The sequence below is a fragment of the Lissotriton vulgaris genome, chromosome 5, assembly GCF_964263255.1.
Source record: "Lissotriton vulgaris chromosome 5, aLisVul1.2, whole genome shotgun sequence".
Lineage (NCBI taxonomy): Eukaryota > Metazoa > Chordata > Amphibia > Caudata > Salamandridae > Lissotriton > Lissotriton vulgaris.
In genome coordinates, this window is record NC_141693.1 from 616,553,134 (window position 1) to 616,572,174 (window position 19,041).

General features: G+C 49.9%; 1 protein-coding gene across 5 annotated transcripts in view; it reads right to left on the reverse strand.

The window, feature by feature from the left end:
* ARHGEF10L (Rho guanine nucleotide exchange factor 10 like) overlaps nt 1-19,041 on the reverse strand; it is a 763,679-nt gene that overhangs the window by 359,428 nt on the left and 385,210 nt on the right. For all 5 annotated transcript variants that reach the window (XM_086922050.1, XM_086922049.1, XM_086922052.1 and 2 more), the window contains 2 exons: nt 1,418-1,512; nt 453-554 (listed from right to left, as the gene is read on the reverse strand). In XM_086922050.1, coding sequence (XP_086778176.1) covers nt 453-554; nt 1,418-1,512 — 197 coding nt within the window. The remainder of the gene's footprint in view (nt 1-452; nt 555-1,417; nt 1,513-19,041) is intronic.

Sequence of the window (19,041 nt, forward strand, 5' to 3'; positions counted from 1 at the left end):
TATGACAAACTTGTGTACAAGTAGGGTTAACATTTGAGTGTTGCCCTCTGTCTAAGATCTAGCCTCCACAAACCTTTGCCGGTGGAACCCCTGGCCAATTGACACGGTGATTCACAGACTTTAATTTTTTTGTCAATAAACCCTTTCAGACTCCAATTAGCATGTGAGGAGAATTCTTTAACAGATTCCAACAACAGGCATCTTCACCCTGGTATTTACAAAACTGAAAATATTGAGAAAGCCATCCACCCACCCAAACATATCCACCGATGTTCACCTAGTCACTAAATCTCAAATGAAGCACTACAATAAATGCTGTACATTCCTCCTTCAGGATACATGCATTTGCCACCCTCAAAATGTAATTTTCCCAATCATCTTCATCCACTCAATCCTCGCATTTACAAGATCATTCCACCTCTGTGAATCCATTGCACAGAATGCACTCCTACCATAGTGATCAGGGTCCAGATGATCACAGGGAACGTCATCATAAATGATGCCATCATCGGTCACAGAGGAACGTGAACGGCGGTCCCCAGTCGAAACAACACCTAGAAAGGATAGGCATAGGTCAATTTATGAGCAGAATGAAGGAATTTTCCCAATACACAAAACCCACATGTTCTTAGTTCCCCCCACCCTCTGCTTCCACTTCTTTCTAAGGTCATTTTAGAAAGACAAGACCCGATAAACTTGTAATGATGATGGAGTCTCCCTTTTATGAAACATCTTTCCCGAGGCTGACACCTCAAAGATGAACCAGGCTAGCTCATCCCATTAGGCAGTGTAGACCACACTAACCGGGGCGCCCTTAGGATGAGAAACGTATTTCCATTAGGTTATGCACTATTCGCATATTTATCCTCAAAGTACACCTCCCTCCCTACTTGCAATTGTTGCATATAGTGTGCTACGGTGGTGCACATGTATTAGCCAAAAGCAATAGCTGGCCTAACAGGAGTGCCAATTTCCTCTTCACTGAAAATAGAAAAAAACCTTACACCGTTCCTGAAAATGGGGGGGTGCTGAGAGCTACTGACCTCTTTAATAATAAACCCTGAAGACCGGCTCTAGGTTCAGCAACCACCCATCATTGCCCCCTTAAGGAACTCCAGATTGATCATACAAGCAGCAAATCTGTCTCAATTGCTATAGGTTGGGAGCAGCAAAATGCTGTTTAAACTATGGTGTCACAAATACTTCCATAAGCTCTATTCACCCATTCACCACCCCCCACCTTGCTAACCTCACATAGGCTCACCTTGCTGCCTAGGCAGAGCTTCTTCAGGGTCAGCGTGCGATCCTCAGTGGTTAACATATCCCACACTATTCCTATTACCAGAGGAGTAGAGCGGCAACCTGCACCTTAAACCAATTTACACATCACCCCATGCACTACCACATACACACTCACCTCGCCGCCTCGAGAGGCGCTTTTTCAGGCTCAAAGTGCGCACCCCTTGTGTAACATCCCCAACGTTATCCCCATTGCTCACAACACCAGAAGGCCTGCAAGGGAATGAGAAAATATGAGAGACTGATATCTTTGGATGCATCACAACAGGACATGGAGAATCATGTCAAAAGATATGCCAGCAAGATTGGATATACATATAAATATCTTGAGGTAGTCATTGATAACGGGTTCAATCTCCCATCACAAGTTACAAAGGAAGGCCAAAGTTGAATCGCTTAACCTCACTTTTGTAACTCTATCAAAAGCACTGAGGAGTCCAACACTTGACCCTCTGCTCAAAAGCCTCTTCACTAATGGGCACCACCTCTAATGTATGGGAGCAAAATAATGTGGGGGCAAGGACTAAGTGCTCTTAGATTGATTAGTAGCTAAAATCTATTGTTCAACCTTTTGTCTGCCGATACTTTCAACCCAAGTGCGTTTAGAGTTTGGTCTTCAAAAGCAAAGTATGGCCAGGCAAGGAGAATTTCTAAAGGCATATCATTAGTTTAAGAACCCATCACTGGGCACTATGGACAACTGAATCTGGCAAGATTTAATCATTTTAATAACTAGTTTACAATATAGGGACTAAATGGACTCTTCCACTATCACTACTTAGGCATCTCACTTAGTAGCTCTGCCATGGTCAGGGAAGTCAAGTCAAGTCAAGTCAAAATCTTTATTTCGGTTAAAACATAAACCATAAAAGATATACATATAATTTTAAAAACAGAAACGATTTTCCATTCGGGCCCATTTACCCACAGTTCATTTATACTAATTGAAGACCAATCAGAAGTACTTGCGATTATAAAACAATAAATAGCTTTCTGAATCTAAAACCATAAACCATTCATCAAAGATTTTAGAATCACAGCATTACAATTAATATTTGATTAAAGCATACTTTGCATGAATGTTATTACTCGTTTTTCCTAATTACCATAAAGAAGGACTAAATATTTAAAAAAAGAGATAATTACAGGCATTACTGACACAAACTGGTGGTTCCCCATCCCACATCTAGTAATTGCGAATCAAGTGTCGCTAGAGCTTAAAACCCCATCTCCTTCGTACTATCGCCACAGAAAAGAGATATCTGCTTACACTGAAGATTGTGGATTGAGTTGTTTCAGTTCTAAAAATTCTTTCCGGCTCACTGAAACGTCTGAATCCCAAGAGACGGCAGATAGGTTTTATCCACTTTTTCCTAGGGTGTGTGTTCGCAGAGCAGAATAATAATAGATGCGCTTCATCCTCTTTGGCGCCAGTACTACACAGTACGCCTCTAACCAAATAATCTTTCCCTTCCTCTGCCATGCTCAGGGAAGTCATCCAAAGGCTCCTAAACAAACAGATGTGATGGCTATCATTCATGGAGGATAAAATTGAAATGGTCAAGCAAGCGAACTCATGGCAAATAATAAATAGTTAACTCTCTTTAGGCCAACAAATTTAGCTGCTCCCTTGTCTCTCACATTTCCAAACAATGTGGTTCATGAGGCACTGTTTTGTAATATCAGGACGTTTTGCAGGGATTCTGCACAAATACAGAACTATGCAAAGGAGTATGGGACCTTCGTGTATAGGGACTCGGTCTTCCTACCACCGTAGTACCCACAAACCCAGGACAGACTAGCTATAGTGTCTCACTTGCTCACCTACTCACTCACAGAGAAACAAATGATTAGACAACCCAGAACACAACACTCCCAGATCGCTCAAGAATCGCGGTAACAAGGTACACCCTTTTGCTCGCACTCTTGTACTTGTTCAAAATAAGATCTGACGGAGACACAAAACAGCTTTAAATATTTATTTTATCTAAACTGCCCTAACATGCAGCACGTGCCACCACAAGCAGGAAAATGAATAGTACACATACAGTCAGCATAGCAGCTAGTCCATATATCATGAAGGGAGATGTCATCATAAAAAGACAATGGAGAAAAGACTATAGTGCCTAACCTCCCTCCCCTTGCTAAGAAGAAGTATTATTGTATAATAGAAGGTCTATGAGCTTGAGAAGTGTGGCTCAATGGTTAGAGCGGAAGACCCTGATGCAGAGGTCTGGCCCGGGACCATGGTTCAATTCCCGCCTCGGCGGGTCTTGGGCTCAATTTCCTCGGACCTGATAATTCTCGCCTCAGTGCCTATTCTAATCATGGGTCCCACTCTGCAACTCTGGGCAATAGCTTGCTTAATCTCCACAACGGCCCAAACAGCGCTGGGATGCCTGGCTTCACCTTGGGGGTGCCCAGGAGTGGACATTTCACAGGGAAAAGCCAGGAAGGGTTCCACCGCGGTATGCGTTATAGCGCCAGGACACCCCAGTTGGGGTATTAGTGCGCTTTACAAGTACAAATGACATTTACATTTTGTCAGCAGACCCCATACCTTAGCCTATAGAGAGTAGATCTACATCAGAGGTACTGTCTCGCTCTTCTCCCTGGAAAGGTCCCTCTCTAAGTGTGTGTCACCTATTCGTGTACCCCACTAAAAACACAAGTATGCTGTCCAAAAAATAGCTGCATCGGTATGTTTTCTCTAAGGCTAAGGTCTGATCAGAACAAAATAACAGGGGGCATTGTTGTTCGACCTTGCACATAATGTTCAGTAAAAATCCCAGGAACATGCAGAGAGTGAACACAGTGATTAGTTCTTAGGTGAAAGCAGTCATTGAAATTATTGCAAAAATAAAAACGTGTAGTAATATGTGCAAAAGGTGCAGGCAAGCTGCAAAGTGCTCATGTTAAGTTAGTAAAAAACGACAATGTCCCTATGTGCCACGTGACAGAAGGGGGATGTTTGAGCATCGATAGAACATAGATCATGGACCAATGTCCGTTTATAAAAGAAGTGTTGTGTGCTCGACCATAGTTACAAAGTAAAAACAGGCATTTCCAGCCATGTTTCACTTTGAGCGACGGCAATCCGTAGCAGAAGCGGTTTGTGAAAACACGAGTGTACAACAAACTTGTGGCACAAATACAGTAAATCCCCAGTCACCTAGTCCGAAAGGTCTGCATTTGAATTGTCTCATTATGTTTTTTTGCAGTTCATTTGGGGAAAGCAATTTCCTTCAAAAAGTAAAACAAGGAAGTTTGTTTCATCACATACTTCAAATAATTTGCTTGCAGACTACAATGAATAGCATAAACAGATTCTCCGGCCACCAGACATGGCAAGGGCGGCTAAATCAGAAATGTTGAGGCTGCTAGATCAGGAATAGACATCAGAACAAGAGTGCCCGTAGTCGGTGAAATTGGAGTGCGCTTGGCCAAGGGTGCACTAGATTAGAGCCAACTAATTAGGAATGCCTAGAAATACCCAGACCCACAATTCTTAAATAAATTAGGGCATTAATGCAAAGATAGAGCAGACCAGAAATGCTGTACACCAACAGACTTGGAAAGGCTGGAAACTCCAGATAAGGTGATTCCAGATTCACTGCATCAGGAGATATCATGACCTCTAGATCAGGAGGGTGCAGGGCCACCAGCCCAGATATGACCATGGTACCCATATCGGGGTACTCAGACCCACAGACCAGGAGTGTCAATAACATCATAGTTGTCAGTGTCTGCAGCTAGCAGACCACACGAGCTCAGACGCACAATCCGTATTCTCAGAGCCAGGTGATAGTAAATAGTCTTGAGCATGAAAGTCTAGCAAGGTCATGGCATTGAGACAAAAAAGAGATTTGAAAATTCAACGTGCCCTGAGCCAATGTAGTACAAAAGGGGGTGGTGATGTAGGTCATACAGTCTTGATTATTTCTTAAAAGTTGGAGTAGAGATGTGGTCTACCGGCCAACTTTGAAACTGTGGAACCAGGTTCAAGGCCCAGCGTCGGCTCAACATGCTGTGATTCTGGGCAAATCTCATAATTTCCCCATGTCTAAAAAAGGTAAACAGATGAATCTAAAAAATAAATTCTACCTTGTGTAATGTAATCTGGTGCTCATGTAAAGAGCTCTAATTGCCGTTGTGCCCAGTTAACGTTTTATGAAAGGGGGCATAACAGAAGTCTGCAACTATTCCGAGGTCGTGGGTTTCCACACATCATGACCATCAAGGTATCCTGCAGCTCCAGGCCTAGTTGGCGAACGGGTGACTATAACAAAAACCAACTGTGAGCTGGTTTACGTTGAACCAGTTGATTCACATTTCATCACAACATGAACCAGTTATCAGTCATCCGGAAACCTCTACAGCACTAGGTACTGCTGGAGAGGGTGAAGGAATTGCCAACCAAGTATTAGGAATTAGAAACTGCCAAGCTCGCGCGAATCTTAAACTGTGTGCCCTGGTTGATTCCTTGAGGAAGGCAAAAGGAGTTGAATACAAATTAGGTGTGAATATTTTTTCAGACTGTGTTTACATCTCAGCTCAACAGACACTCGATGTGCGATCTTGGGGAGTTCATTTCCGTTTTCCTCCGACCCTTATCTATTAGAACTTTTTTGGGCAACGCATAGGTGCAAAGTGGCCTCATGTACAGAACATCTGGCGTTTTAGCCAACTTTTCACACCGCTACTTTAGAACTCATACGTACAAAGTTAAAAACGAAACTACAAGTCCCACAATGCAATGGGTTGCTGACAAAAAAAGGTCAGTGCTGATTTACAGAGTCGCATATCACAAAAGCCACTGGGTAGATCTGTTAATACTCTGCCTGGCAATGCGCTTGCTGGAGACAGAGTAGTGTTGTGTATAATCATTGTCCAGACCCGCCGAGGGACCCTGCGACCTCCAAGAGCAGATGCAGTTCACCGAAGGAACAGTCGTGGCGCTGTGGGTGGGTGAGAGTATGACAATATTTGAGAATGAAATATGGTAAGTGTGTGTATATGAGAGCGCAAGTGACTGGGATACCGTGCATCAGACAGTATATGATACTGTGGGTGTGTACTTGTGCTTGAGGCAGACAAAACCAATGTGATGGACCGGGTATGTGGGTGGGTATCCAGGCGTCACACTGCGACAGTGATATACAGCAAGTGGGTGGCAGCCAGAGAGAGTTTGAGTGCCTCAGGGACTTTCTACGAGAATAGGTATGTGTGAGAGGGCGTGGGCGTGCCATTCGACTTCACACACGTGTCTTGGGTGTGCAAAACAATCACAGTAGTTGCATCACTCCACTTCTAAACAAACTACTCGTCAATATTACATGACTGAATCATGATGGTGCGTCCAGCACCAAACACCAACTGCCTGCAGGGAAGTTCGGAGTCACGTTGAGATTTCGGTGGGTATTTCTATGGAGATGACATGCTTATGATTGGGCATTTACGACTCTTGAGTTCCAAGGCCTCCCTTAATGTATCATCCTCGGGAGTCCCAACATCTTGTGTTATGCCCAGTCTTTTCAGAATTAGAAATGTAGCACTCAGAATCAGAGGTCCATGAACCGCTGACACTAGACAATGGACGACTCTATAGTGTCCCTGCAAGAGTGCGTGGGCACACCGCCCGATCAAGGCAGGCTGTACCACCTGCATGTCCCGGACCCATCGCTCCCGGATCTCAGCATCGCCCTCGCACAGAACTCAGACCCCTGCCTCCACCAGGAAGTCTGGCCCCCTCAGACTTTTGCTAATGTGCTTCAGGTTTCCCTTCGATAACAGCGTACAAAAGGGGGTGGTGATGGACGGAGCATCCGAATCAATCAAACACTCACACTCAGTCAAAAGATCTGGGTTTAGGGCTTGACGGGCGATGATGGCGGTAGCAGCTTAGTAGAGCTCCCGCCGGCCCGAACTTCCTTGAGACATTTATCCTGGCCCCCGAGCCCGCAGAAGATCCCTGTCGAGTCTTGCTGACTCCGGAGGGTGTCCTGTTCTCTCCGGTGACGGGATCCCGCGATTCTGTCTCCGCCGGGACCCTGAAGCGCCGACGGCAGTGTGTGGCCTGGTGGCTGGCCGCGAGCCGGGGACCTCGATTTTGGTGACGCCGTGCGGCGGCTGTCGGAGCGCGGCTGAGGGTGCCATCTGTGGTGCGGATCCCGGACGCCCCTGCAGCGCTTGGACCCTGAGCCCGTGGTTGGTGCCGGGCGGGCGCCGTCGGTCCGTGAGTGGGCCCTGATTCCTCCGGCGCTGGGTTCTAGCGGCTCCATTCCCTCGGGGACCCTGTGGCGCTGACGGCGGTCGGCGGCCTGGTAGCTGGCTGTGGGCCGGGGACCTCGATTTTGGGACAGCCGAGAGGTGGCAGTGGGCGCGCCGCTGCGAGTGGCGTCAACAGCGCAGACTTTGGCCGAGTACTTCACCCGGTGGCCACTGGTGAGTGGGGACCTTGCTGCATTCCCGGGCCACCGTTGCGTGGGGACACTGCAGTATTCTTGGGCCACTGTCGCATGAGGACACTGCTGCAGCCTGGGGGCGCCGCTACATAAGGATACTGCTGAAGGTGCCCTGCCCCCTCTGGCTCCTGGAGGTACCTGTGGGCATCGTGGGGACCTGTCTGGTCCGGAGCCTTGTGTGTCGTGCCACTGGAGTCGTATTGACCCGCCGCCCCTCCTGCGCGGGCACCGGACCCGCTGTCCGAACGTGGTCCTGAGCTTCTTGTTGTGGACTCACTGCCCCGGGCCTGCTGAACCTGCCTGTCCAGTCCAGTGTGCTGATCCGCTGTGTCCGTGAGCGGCCATGACCAGGGGTGGCGGAGGGGGCCCGCCCAAGCAGGGCCCCATGGACAAGTTTGCCGGGCCCAGTGGTGGCGCCGGGGTGTCTGGTGGAGGTGGCGGATCAGGGCCAGACAACGCTGCAATCCTGGCGGCCATTACCCAATCCCGGGACATGCTGGACGCCAAAATAGGGGCGGTGGGAGCGGATGTTACACTGCTTCGCCAGGACCTCCGGAACGCAGTGGCGAGGATCACTGAGACTGAATCTCGAGTATCGGTGACCGAAACAGACATTGGCGCCCTAAAGAAACGAATGGCGGAGGTGGAGTGCGTCCAGAAGACGCTTGCGGCCCGCGTGGAGGATGCCGAAGGGCGCGCACGGAGAAATAACCTCCGCTTCATTGGCTTTCCGGAGCGGTGCGAGAAAGATGGCATTGAGCGTTTCCTGACTCACTGGCTGGAGAGCTGGGTCCCCAAGGGGACGCTGTCGGCGTGTTTTGTGATTGAACGGGCGCACAGGGCCCTGACTCAGCGGCCGCCTGAGGGGGAACGTCCTCGGCCGGTCATTGCTCGGCTGCTGAACTATCATGACCGGGATGCCATACTGCGGGAGGCGAGGACCAAGGGCTCGCTTACATATGAGAATCATGCCATAATGATCTTCCCGGACTACACGACAATGGTTCAGCAGCAGCGACAATCCTTTGTGGCCGCCAAGGCTAAGTTGCGGGGCCTGAAGCTTCAATACTCTCTCCTGTACCCGGCCCGCCTGCGGGTAGTACACCAGTCCCGGACACACTTCTTCGATACACCCGAGGAGGTTTTTCGTTGGACCGATGAGACGGTGCGACTTCGGCCCCATGCCCAGCCGGGGCTGGATCCTGGCGGGTCCCAGAGATCATCACCGGAGCGGACGGACCGCACCAACCGGAAAGGACGGCATCGAAGGTCCAGGTCTAAGAAACGGTCAGTTCCGCCAGTGCGACGCAGACGAACGGCACAATTGACTCTGAACACTCTGATGCTGGCAGTTGAACCCTGGTGGTGCCTGGCTGTTGGTGTTGCCCGAAATGGACCGACTGGTGAGACTGTTCCATGTGACTTTGCCTGAGCTTCTCTGTATGCTTCTAAAACACTCTGAGGCTCTGGGTAGAGCCACTGCGGGGCTCGGGTGGCGGCTTTTATGGGCCTTAGACCCTCACGAGTAGTGGGTGTTGTTGGGGGGGTGGTGAGTGAGTGTTGATGGGGGTGTTGGGATCCATTGGTATGGTGGGCCTTGGGTTCTCTGTTCTGGACCCAGGTCTCTCCATGCCGCGACAGATACTTCACTGTTTACTGAGGTATTGGGGTGGGGGGTGTGGGGTGCAGGGGGGTGTTGTTTTATTGTTGGGGGTTGGGGAGGTCGGGGCCGGAGGTGGCCAGGTGGGTTTTGGGGTACTGGGTGTTCGGGTTGGGAGGGTGGGACCACACGTGTCTTTGGCTTTTGATTTTGTTGCTTTGTGGGGTGTGCCAGGGTGGGGCGGGGGGCCAGATGCTGGACACTGTCTTAATTATGGCTGATACTGCGACTGTACCTCCTCAAAAGACCCTGCGTGTTGTGACGTGGAATGTGAGGGGTATTCTGGACAAAATCAAGCGTGGGGCTGTGCTGCGTTGGGGGAAAAGAGAGATGGTAGATGTGCTGCTGCTTCAGGAGACTCACATGCTGGGCTCTAAGGCCCTTAGCCTCCAGAGGTTTGGGTTTCAGCAGGTGTACCATGCGGGCTTTACGAGGGGTTCTAGGGGGGTGGCTATCTTAGTACACCGCAGGTTGGCTTATGTGCATGACAAGCAGTGGATTGATCCTCAGGGCTGATATATTTTCATCAAAGGCCGGTTGGGTACTGAACAGGTGGTTTTTGGTAGCGTATATGCCCCCCCCCCCTCTGCAGTGGGCTTTGTCTGAGCGGCTATTCGCGCTGTGGGATGAGATTCCGGAGGTCCTCACCATGGTGGGGGGCGACTGGAACGAGGTTATGGATGTTGGCCTGGATCGTCTGAGGCGGGTGCCTGTGGTGTCGGATTCCCCCCCCACTATTGCTCCCACCAAATTGCGTGCGACTGCGAGTGGCCTGGGCTGGGTTGATGTATGGCGGCACTTTCATCCTGCTGTGCGTGAATTCACGTATGTGTCGGCGGTGCATGGGTCCTTCTCGAGACTGGACTATCTGTTTGTGCCGGGTGCCTGTCTGAGTCGGGTCAAGGATGCTATGATACTTCCCAGGGGCCTGTCTGATCACTCCCCCGTCCTAGCTACCATGACCCTCCCCTCCACGAGACAGCCGTTTCGATGGCGGATGTCCTCTTGGCAGTTGCAGCGGCCTGATTATGTGCATCACCTGCGTGAGGCGATTGATCATTTCTGGCGCGAGAACTTGGTTGGAGATGTGAGTGCAGTGGTGGTGTGGGAGGCGCTGAAACCCACGCTTCGGGGCGTGGATATAGCTTGGTGCGTGGCTGCTCGACGAAAACATCGGGAGGCCATTGTGACCGCCGCGGCCCGCGTGGAGGAGCTGGAGCAGCGTGGCCGGCTTGGGAGCGACGAGGGCATTGTGAGGCAGCTCTTGCAGGCCCAGCAAGCATACGCCTCTGTTCTTTATGAGGAAGCCCGGCAGGCGTGGCTCGCCACGCGCAGCAGGGTGTATCAGTGGGGCGACAAGTCCTGTACTATGCTGCATAGATTGTGCCAGGCGACCTTCCAGCCCCTAGTGTTGCCGGGCCTTACCGCAGATGACGGTTCGGTCATGACCGACCCGGACTTGCTGGCGGCTAGCTTTGCCCGTTACTACGAGGCGCAATACGCTCCCCGGGATCGTTTAGAGGCGAGCGAGATCTCCGCGTATCTTGACGACCTACTGCCGCAAGCCGTCCCCGATGAGACCAGAACCGCACTGGACGCCCCGCTTACGGCTGAGGAGCTCGGAGAGGCCCTTGGTCAACTGAATACGGGTAAGGCGCCCGGCCCGAGTGGCTACCCAAGTGAATTCTACAAAAAGTTTCACGTCCAGCTGGGACCCCACTATCACTGTGCTCTGGAGGAGGCGCGGGCTCGGGGGGAGCTGCCACCAGATTGGCGACATGCGGAAATCGTGGTATTTTTGAAGCCGGGCAGGGCACCAGACCGGCATGACTCGTACAGGCCGATTTCCCTCCTCAACATTGAGGCCAAGGTTCTGGCTAAGGCCTTGGCAAACCGCCTCCTGCCCCACGTTGCTGACCTAGTTCACCCCGATCAGGCTGGATTCATGCCTCGCAAGGCCACTCGACATAATATTCGGCGGGCGCAGGCGGCGGTGGATGCTATGGGTGCTAGAGATGAGCAGGCGGCACTCCTCCTAGCGGACATGGACCGAGCCTTTGATTCGGTGAGCTGGGCATATCTGTTCACACTGTTGGCCCGCCTCAACCTGGGGCCGGTCTTCCTGTCGTACATTCGTCTCCTTTACACCAACGTTACGGCCTCGGTCCGCGTGGCCGGTGCTACCTCTGGGCGCTTCCATGTGGGTCGTGGTACTCGGCAGGGTTGCCCGCTGTCCCCGTACCTGTTTGCCCTCGCCATGGAACCTCTGGCGTCGCGGATACGAGCGGATGACCGGTTGCGCGGTTTCGTTTGGAATGAGGATCTGGTGGATAGGATTGCACTGTATGCGGATGACGTCCTCCTCTTCCTTACGGAACTACGGCGATCGGGTCCCCGAGTTCTGGAAATCATGCGGGAGTTTGGCGGGGTCTCGGGCCTTCACCTTAACCTGAATAAATCGACCCTGTGGGTGCTGGGCGGTGGTGTGGTTGCTGACCCCTGGGCTGCTGAGTTGCGAGTGGCCTCGGATGGCCTAAAGTATCTGGGAGTTTTTCTCTCGGAGTCGCGGGCCGTGGCCTGGGCGCGTGGAGTCTTGCCGGTGTGGGAGCGGGTTCAGGCTGATGTCAAGACCTGGGCTAGAATGCCGCTTACTATCTTTGGGAGATCGGCCATCTTCAAGATGGTGGCGCTTCCGCGGCTCCTGTACCAAATCCAGAACTTCCCATACCCCATTGGCCTGGAGTGGTTCCGTCAGGTTAACTCGGTGCTGGGCCGCTTCCTGTGGGGTGGTGGTGCGGCCAGAGTGGCGTTGAAGACGTGCTTTCTGTCCACATACAGTGGTGGCCTGGCCACCTCGGACCTCCTCTCTTACTACCAGGCTTCCCACCTGCTGGTCCTAAATGATTGGTGGTATGGTGATAGAAGAGACCCGGCTTATGCCCTGGAACGGTTGCTCATGGGCGACCACACGCTCCATACAATTCTTTATTCCGCTCGCTTACGTCGTGCATTGCCATCGGTCACCGGAGTGGTCTTTGCGGTGTGGCGACAGTCATTGCGCCGCATGGGATGGTGGGGCAGGTTGACGGCTGAGACGCCGCTTTGGCACAATGGTTTGCTCCCGGAGCTGGCGGCCCTAACCGGGTTTGAGGGTTGGGAGACCATTGGGATTACTCAGCTGGGCCAGGTTGTGTCGGGCACCACCCTCAAATCCTTCGAGGAGCTCCGTGCAGAGTTCCAAATGCCTCAGTCCCAGTTCTTCCGCTACCTCCAGCTGCGGCATGCCCTCGCCCCGAGCATCGTCGGTCTCGACTCCCTGCCGGAATTTAGTCCAGTAGAGGCCAAGGTATTTATGGGGGACCTGGGGGACAGGAAGGTCTCTAGGATCTACCAGACACTTGTAATTCATTGCTCCTCCACCCTACACTCCCTTCGGGAGGCGTGGGAAGTGGATGTGGGCCCCCTTGATGACGACGAATGGAGGGAGGCACTGGAATCCCCACGTGGAACCGCCATTGCGATCCGGCTCCGGCTAATCCAATTCAAATATCTGCATCGTGCCTATTATACCCGTGAGCGGTTGTGGAAGGCTGGGTTGATTGCGTCCTCGGAATGCCTGCGCTGTGGAGTGGTGCCTGCCTCTCTGGTGCATACGGTGTGGTCGTGTGGCCGATTGACTGGGTTCTGGAGGGGCGTGTGGAGTTGTCTGGCTGAGGTCCTGGGCTGGGATCTTCCCCGTACTCACCGGCTGGGCCTCTTGCATATCATGGAAGGGATTGGTGGTAATGTTTATAAGCGCCACTTGTTGCTATTGGGGCTGGTCGTGGCTAAGCGGGACCTGGCCCGAGCGTGGAAGTCGGTGAGGGCTCCCCCCTTGTCGGCGTGGAAGGCTGGGCTGGATTATTTCATGGGTCTGGAGGGACCGATCTTTGAGGCGAGGGGGTGTCCGCGCAAACACTACAAAATTTGGAAGCGTTGGGCCGACTACCGTGGTCTGTCCTTGGACCCCCCGGCGGAGCAGGAGGAGGACATCTGATCGCAGTGACAATCTTGGTCCGCAGCAGTAACGCCCTGGTGGAATTACACCCCCATATGACTCTTCCCTGTTGCTATATGTACACGTGTGGTAGGGGGGGTTGGGGGGGGGGGGGGGTTCTTAGAATGGGGGGGGAGGTAGCGTTGGGGGTTAGGGTAGGGTTTTGGGAAATCTCTATACTAAGCCTATTCTGAATCTGCTCTATTATTTGCTGCCTGTGTAATTGCTGTACTGATTTTGTTGTGGTGTTCTCGATGGGTGGAGATGCCACATTTGTGATGATCATTTGCTTAATAAAATTGGTTGTGAAAAAAAAAAAAAGATCTGGGTTTAATCCATTACCGTTCTTTAGCCCACTCTGCCACCCCAGTTCAGACATGGCAGTTCGGGCTGGACTGTTCCCATGAGGCACAGGGTCAGACTGATTTGCATATAGCCATGTCTGAACTGGGGTGGCAGAGTGGGCTAAAGAACGGTGATGGATTAAACCCAGATCTTTTGACTGGGTGTGAGTGTTTGATTGGTTCAGATGCTCCGTCCATTACCACCCCCTTTTGTACCGCTTTTGGCCGCCATAAGTGTGGCAGGGTATGCTCAGATGTGAGTCCCTTGCTCACTTTGCCACTGGATTCAAGCAAGCCGGGCTGAAGACGGCTGGAATGCCAGAAACCGGTCCTCGGAAGCTTGTTTACGGTCCAGGGAAGGCATGGCTTGGCAGTTCGGGCTGGACTGTTCCCATGAGGCACAGGGTCAGACTGATTTGCATATAGCCATGTCTGAACTGGGGTGGCAGAGTGGGCCAAAGAACGGTGATGGATTAAACCCAGATCTTTTGACTGGGTGTGAATGTTTGATTGGTTCAGATGCTCCGTCCATTACCACCCCCTTTTGTACCGCTTCGATAACAGCAGCACCGCCACTTATGTGCTACACCCTCCCCCTAGATATCTGCTAGACTCTCCCACTCATATACCTGCCCTGACTTTGGACCACCACTACACCCTCCCCTGTTCTGCTCGACCCTTCCTTGGATACTGGGTAGATCCTACCTTTATATATCTGCTGATCCCTGGTCTGCAAAACATTCCGATTATCCCCTAGTATTTCTGCAACACACTCCCCTTATGTATATGCAAAACATCCTTATCATTCCCTTCTATATCTGCAGCACACCACCCCCCTTACATATCTTCAAAACATTATCGAAAACACTCCCCTTACATATCTTCAAAACATTATCGAACACACTCCCCTTACATATCTGCAAAACATTCCTATTATCCAACACACTCCTCTTACTGTCTGCGAAACTCTAATTCCCCTCTAGTATTTCTGCTACACACTCCTCATACAAATCTGCAACACACCCCTCCTGGATATCTGGTACACCCTTCCTTTAGATATCTATCCCTGCCACCCACCCTGTGATCTTTGCACCACCAGCCCACTAGTCCAGCCACAAAGGGTTTTGCGTGACAGCAGCGGCTGGCCGTGCATTACCTGTTATTAATGTGACATTGAGCTATGTGATCACCGTGAACAATACTCTCTTGAATGAATGAGGCCCGACTAGTCGGACTGGTCCGGACTCCGCCCTTCCACAGGCTGCGCCTCAGCCCTATGGGTGGGACATGGCTCGAAGCTGCTCAGCTGCCAGGAGATTCTTACAGCTGAGCGGATGTGTTGACATTCCTGGCTCCAGTGAGAGACAATGTCACTCAAAGACAAAACCTCCCCGCTGATTAATAAGCTGATGCCGGCTAGTGGGACACATAAATAGGGGATTTTTCACAGGCAAGCCTGTGGGCCGGTATTTCCTATTGAGTTCTGATAGTACCACAGACATTGCCTGCAACAAGCACAAATGCATTGCCCCATACCTTCTAAAACACCTACACAGCTTGTCTTTAAGAATTTAATACTGCCCTGATTTGCAAATATGGGTCACTTTTTTAGCTTTCTGATTCGCTAATGGGGAACGCTTTTAATTTTATGCCCAAGTCTATTTTCCTGATGGTCGGGCTTGAGCTCTCCAATCCTGCTGCACAGTGGCATCACTAAAAGTGAATTTTACGGGGAGCACATATTGTGCTACAAATAAAACTGATGGGACCAGCTAAAAATGTAATTTGTAAAGTGTGTGTATATCTACACAAATATGTACGTTTTCTTTAAATATATACATTCGACTTTATGTAGGAATATATGTCTATATCTGTATATGTAGACACGCACACACACATGCATTTTTAGCAAAACAAAGCTGCTTTGAAGTGAAAGGTAGTTAGGCATATGAATGTGCCTGGCAAGGTGCGGTTTGTGTTGTCTCCTGGCGCATTTAACTACTGTGCTGGTAGGCCTCAGGAAGGAGCAGGACAAAGAGAGCTGGGGCATGAGCCCCATCTGCCACTATTCTAGAAATGCTGGTGCTGCTGTACTTAAAATCTGCACTCTCTACCACCAAGTTGGAGTTTTTTTATTGCAGGGGGGGGGGGGGGTAACTCAGAGCCGAACCATCAAGGGTTCCTATTCACCTGAAAGCCAACTAATATCTGTGAGATATTGGAGACTCAGGAGCCCCTAATCCCTTCTGCTGGGGAGCCCCATCATTTTGCATTATACCACTGTTTTATTGAGACGTTTCGACTTCTCTCTGGAGGGCTGCTATATGTTCAGCGAGAAATCCCTTTCATTTCTCAGCAGGGGCCAGATGGATGAAACTTGAACAATTGCAAACTCTCCCGTATTCTAATTCAGAGGATTTGGAATTGATCAAAAATATTTTTGAATTTACGAAACACATTTGCAGATTTGGAACGCTTTTTCCGAATGGGTTAATGGCACGGGGGGCTGGTAACATTTGAAAGTGGTGAGGCATAAACTAATTTGCATACTGCACCGTAGCGAGCGAGCGCAGCAAGCGAGCCCGAACCCCATAAGGGAGGTTTTAGAGGGTTCTCCCCCCGAGAAAATTTTGAAAAAAGAGAAGAAAAATGGTGCATTTCCAAGCAAATTTGAGAAAGCAGGAAGGTTAATAAAGCAATTGTGAAAGTGCAGTTATTACATTAATAGATGCATAACATAGGTAGCTGCTTATTCAGTATAACCACAGAGCTTCATACATTCCGTCCTATTACGCTGCTGAATTCAGACTATAAGACTTTCATGAAAATCTCAGCTCTGAGAGTAGAAGAAGTTGCACAGCAGTTGGGAAACAGCCTTCACAAAGCATTGGGAACCACGCATTACCTTTACCACGTTTCCATTAGAACGCATGTGACTTTATCACGCATGTCTTTCCACACAGTTTATATTGTGTAGGTGAAACAAAATGTACTTAATATGCCATTTGATCAGTAAAATCTATTTAGTCCCCAAATAGAACAAACACTAGAAAACAACATAACGCTCCAATTCTTTCCTTGCAGTTTGCATGCAGCTCTTAGATGACAGTTAATAGCTCGCTGTTAAATGTTAGGATTTTAACTTAGAAATTGCAAGTAACAAAAGGTCTCTCTGACAAAAGCAGTGACTGACTGACCTATTACATCATATACATTTTGTGATCTGCATCAGGTATATGTTCTTTGCAGCAGGCACATTAACCTTCTGCGCTGCCGCCTGCTGCTTTTTCAATACTGGGACCACAAACAAAGTCTGGCAGACTGCCAACGCACCTACTATAGGCCAACAACTGATGTTTCTATTTTTTGTTTTACATAGCGAAGTAGACCTGAGACATCAGGTATCAGAGCGCTTTACATGAGCACCAGTTTCATTACATCACCATTATTGCCTAAATAAACATTAGAATAAACATTAGAATAAAGCTTAAAATCCATGCCGGGGTAATGTGGGCCAACATTGTCAGGAACGTGAAAAACAGAAATCAGATGAAACCAGGCAAGACATTCAATGGCACAGTTATGAAAAACACTATGCTTGATGAAAACATTCACCATCGCCAGCCAGAAGTAAATATTTGCGCTTTAATTATATGTTTTACGGCATCACGCAAAACTTCATCTATCTGAATGGACTATTATCCGGGAAAAAACAATCTGCATGCCTTGTATGTTCACATGTGAAAACATTCTCGACATTCACAGCTCTGCATCGCAAAGCAGTTCTGCAATTCTGCTGAGCCATAATAAAAGGCACCCAGTTTGAGCTTGGGAAAATCCAATTTACAACAATCCATCTAGGCTACTATCAGGCACTCTGACACTCAGCCCAATCCCAACATCTCCCTCCTCACCCCAAAGGTAGACACAATTGTATTTTACAATGCTGCTTTTCCTGGCAGCCTCTTAACTTACGTGCCTTACTTTTGAGTGATTGTCCTATGCAAGTGGCACAGGGAGCGATAATCATAACTGTGCCAGGACATAACTGTGCCTTTCTCAGCCACCCTACATCTGCACCCCCACCCATACCGCCATGTAGAAACACAGACCGCAGTTTATCCAGCCTTCCATTTTGCATTTGCTTTCTAGTGCTGGTTACCATGTTTGAGCTTCATACATACAGGACTACGGGTCCCAGAATGTAAAGGGAAAGGATGAGTCAGACACGCTGAGGTCTGCGTTCTCTTTCCTTTTCACAAAAGTGTTTTTTGGCGGTTTATCCACTGCGCAGACCTGGCCGGCTGGCCTCAGAAGACTGGGACTCAGTTTAAGCACAATGCGGTACAACGTGTGCCACCCCCTGCTGGTTACCCATGAAGGACGTGCATTTACGAAAGTGAGCACATACAAAAATGACACTTTGGTAATTAGCTTAGCAGGGGAGTTAATTAGGTAAACATCATGAAAGCCTCTGGAAATACTTCAGTGGATTCTCGCATACGCTGCGGTCATCTGGTGGCAGGGACTGGGAGATGTCATGTTGGAGGGGTGTGGGATTTGGTTTCAAGGAGGTGCGGCATCATACGGCTCCTCAAACAACCTAGGCCTCTGGCTGCACAAGGCCCAGCGTCGTCGTTCTAGATTAGATTGCACTCTTTTCCCCTATCGCCACCTTGAATCGATTGCCTTTTCTCGGGTGCTCTGGCCGCTCCTTCGTCTTTCACCTGCGGCTCTGGGCATCAAAGCTGAGCACAAATAAGATCTCCTGAATGCAATATCTAGGGATAGCGAACGCTATAATTATTGTTCGATTGGCTTAAGCACTCTGTCAGGGCAGATCTGTAAAGCTGCCTTCACACAGTGTCAGAAGTGGAATCTACAGTGAGGGTGTCGGTAGTAAGAAAATGATGCATATTTTGTGTTAAGAAGCCTGTGTGTGCGTGCCCGGGCAGCATTTATATCCTTGAACACTGTTCGTATGTGCAAATGTACACTGGCTTTTGTGGTGTGTGCCTGTGTGTTTGATGTGTGTGCACACGTTTAGAACCTGCAAGGCACCCGTGTCTGAAAGTAAAAACAGTTCAAGAGCCCCGCACGAGTCAGGTGGGGGTGAGGTGGACCCCACAGAGTGTTTGTACAAGGTAGGAGCATGAAGCGAGAGGTCGTGGGGGACCAGCACTGAAAGATGCAGACAGTGAGGTGTGAGGGTGCCGAGATGTGGACTGAAAACAGGCT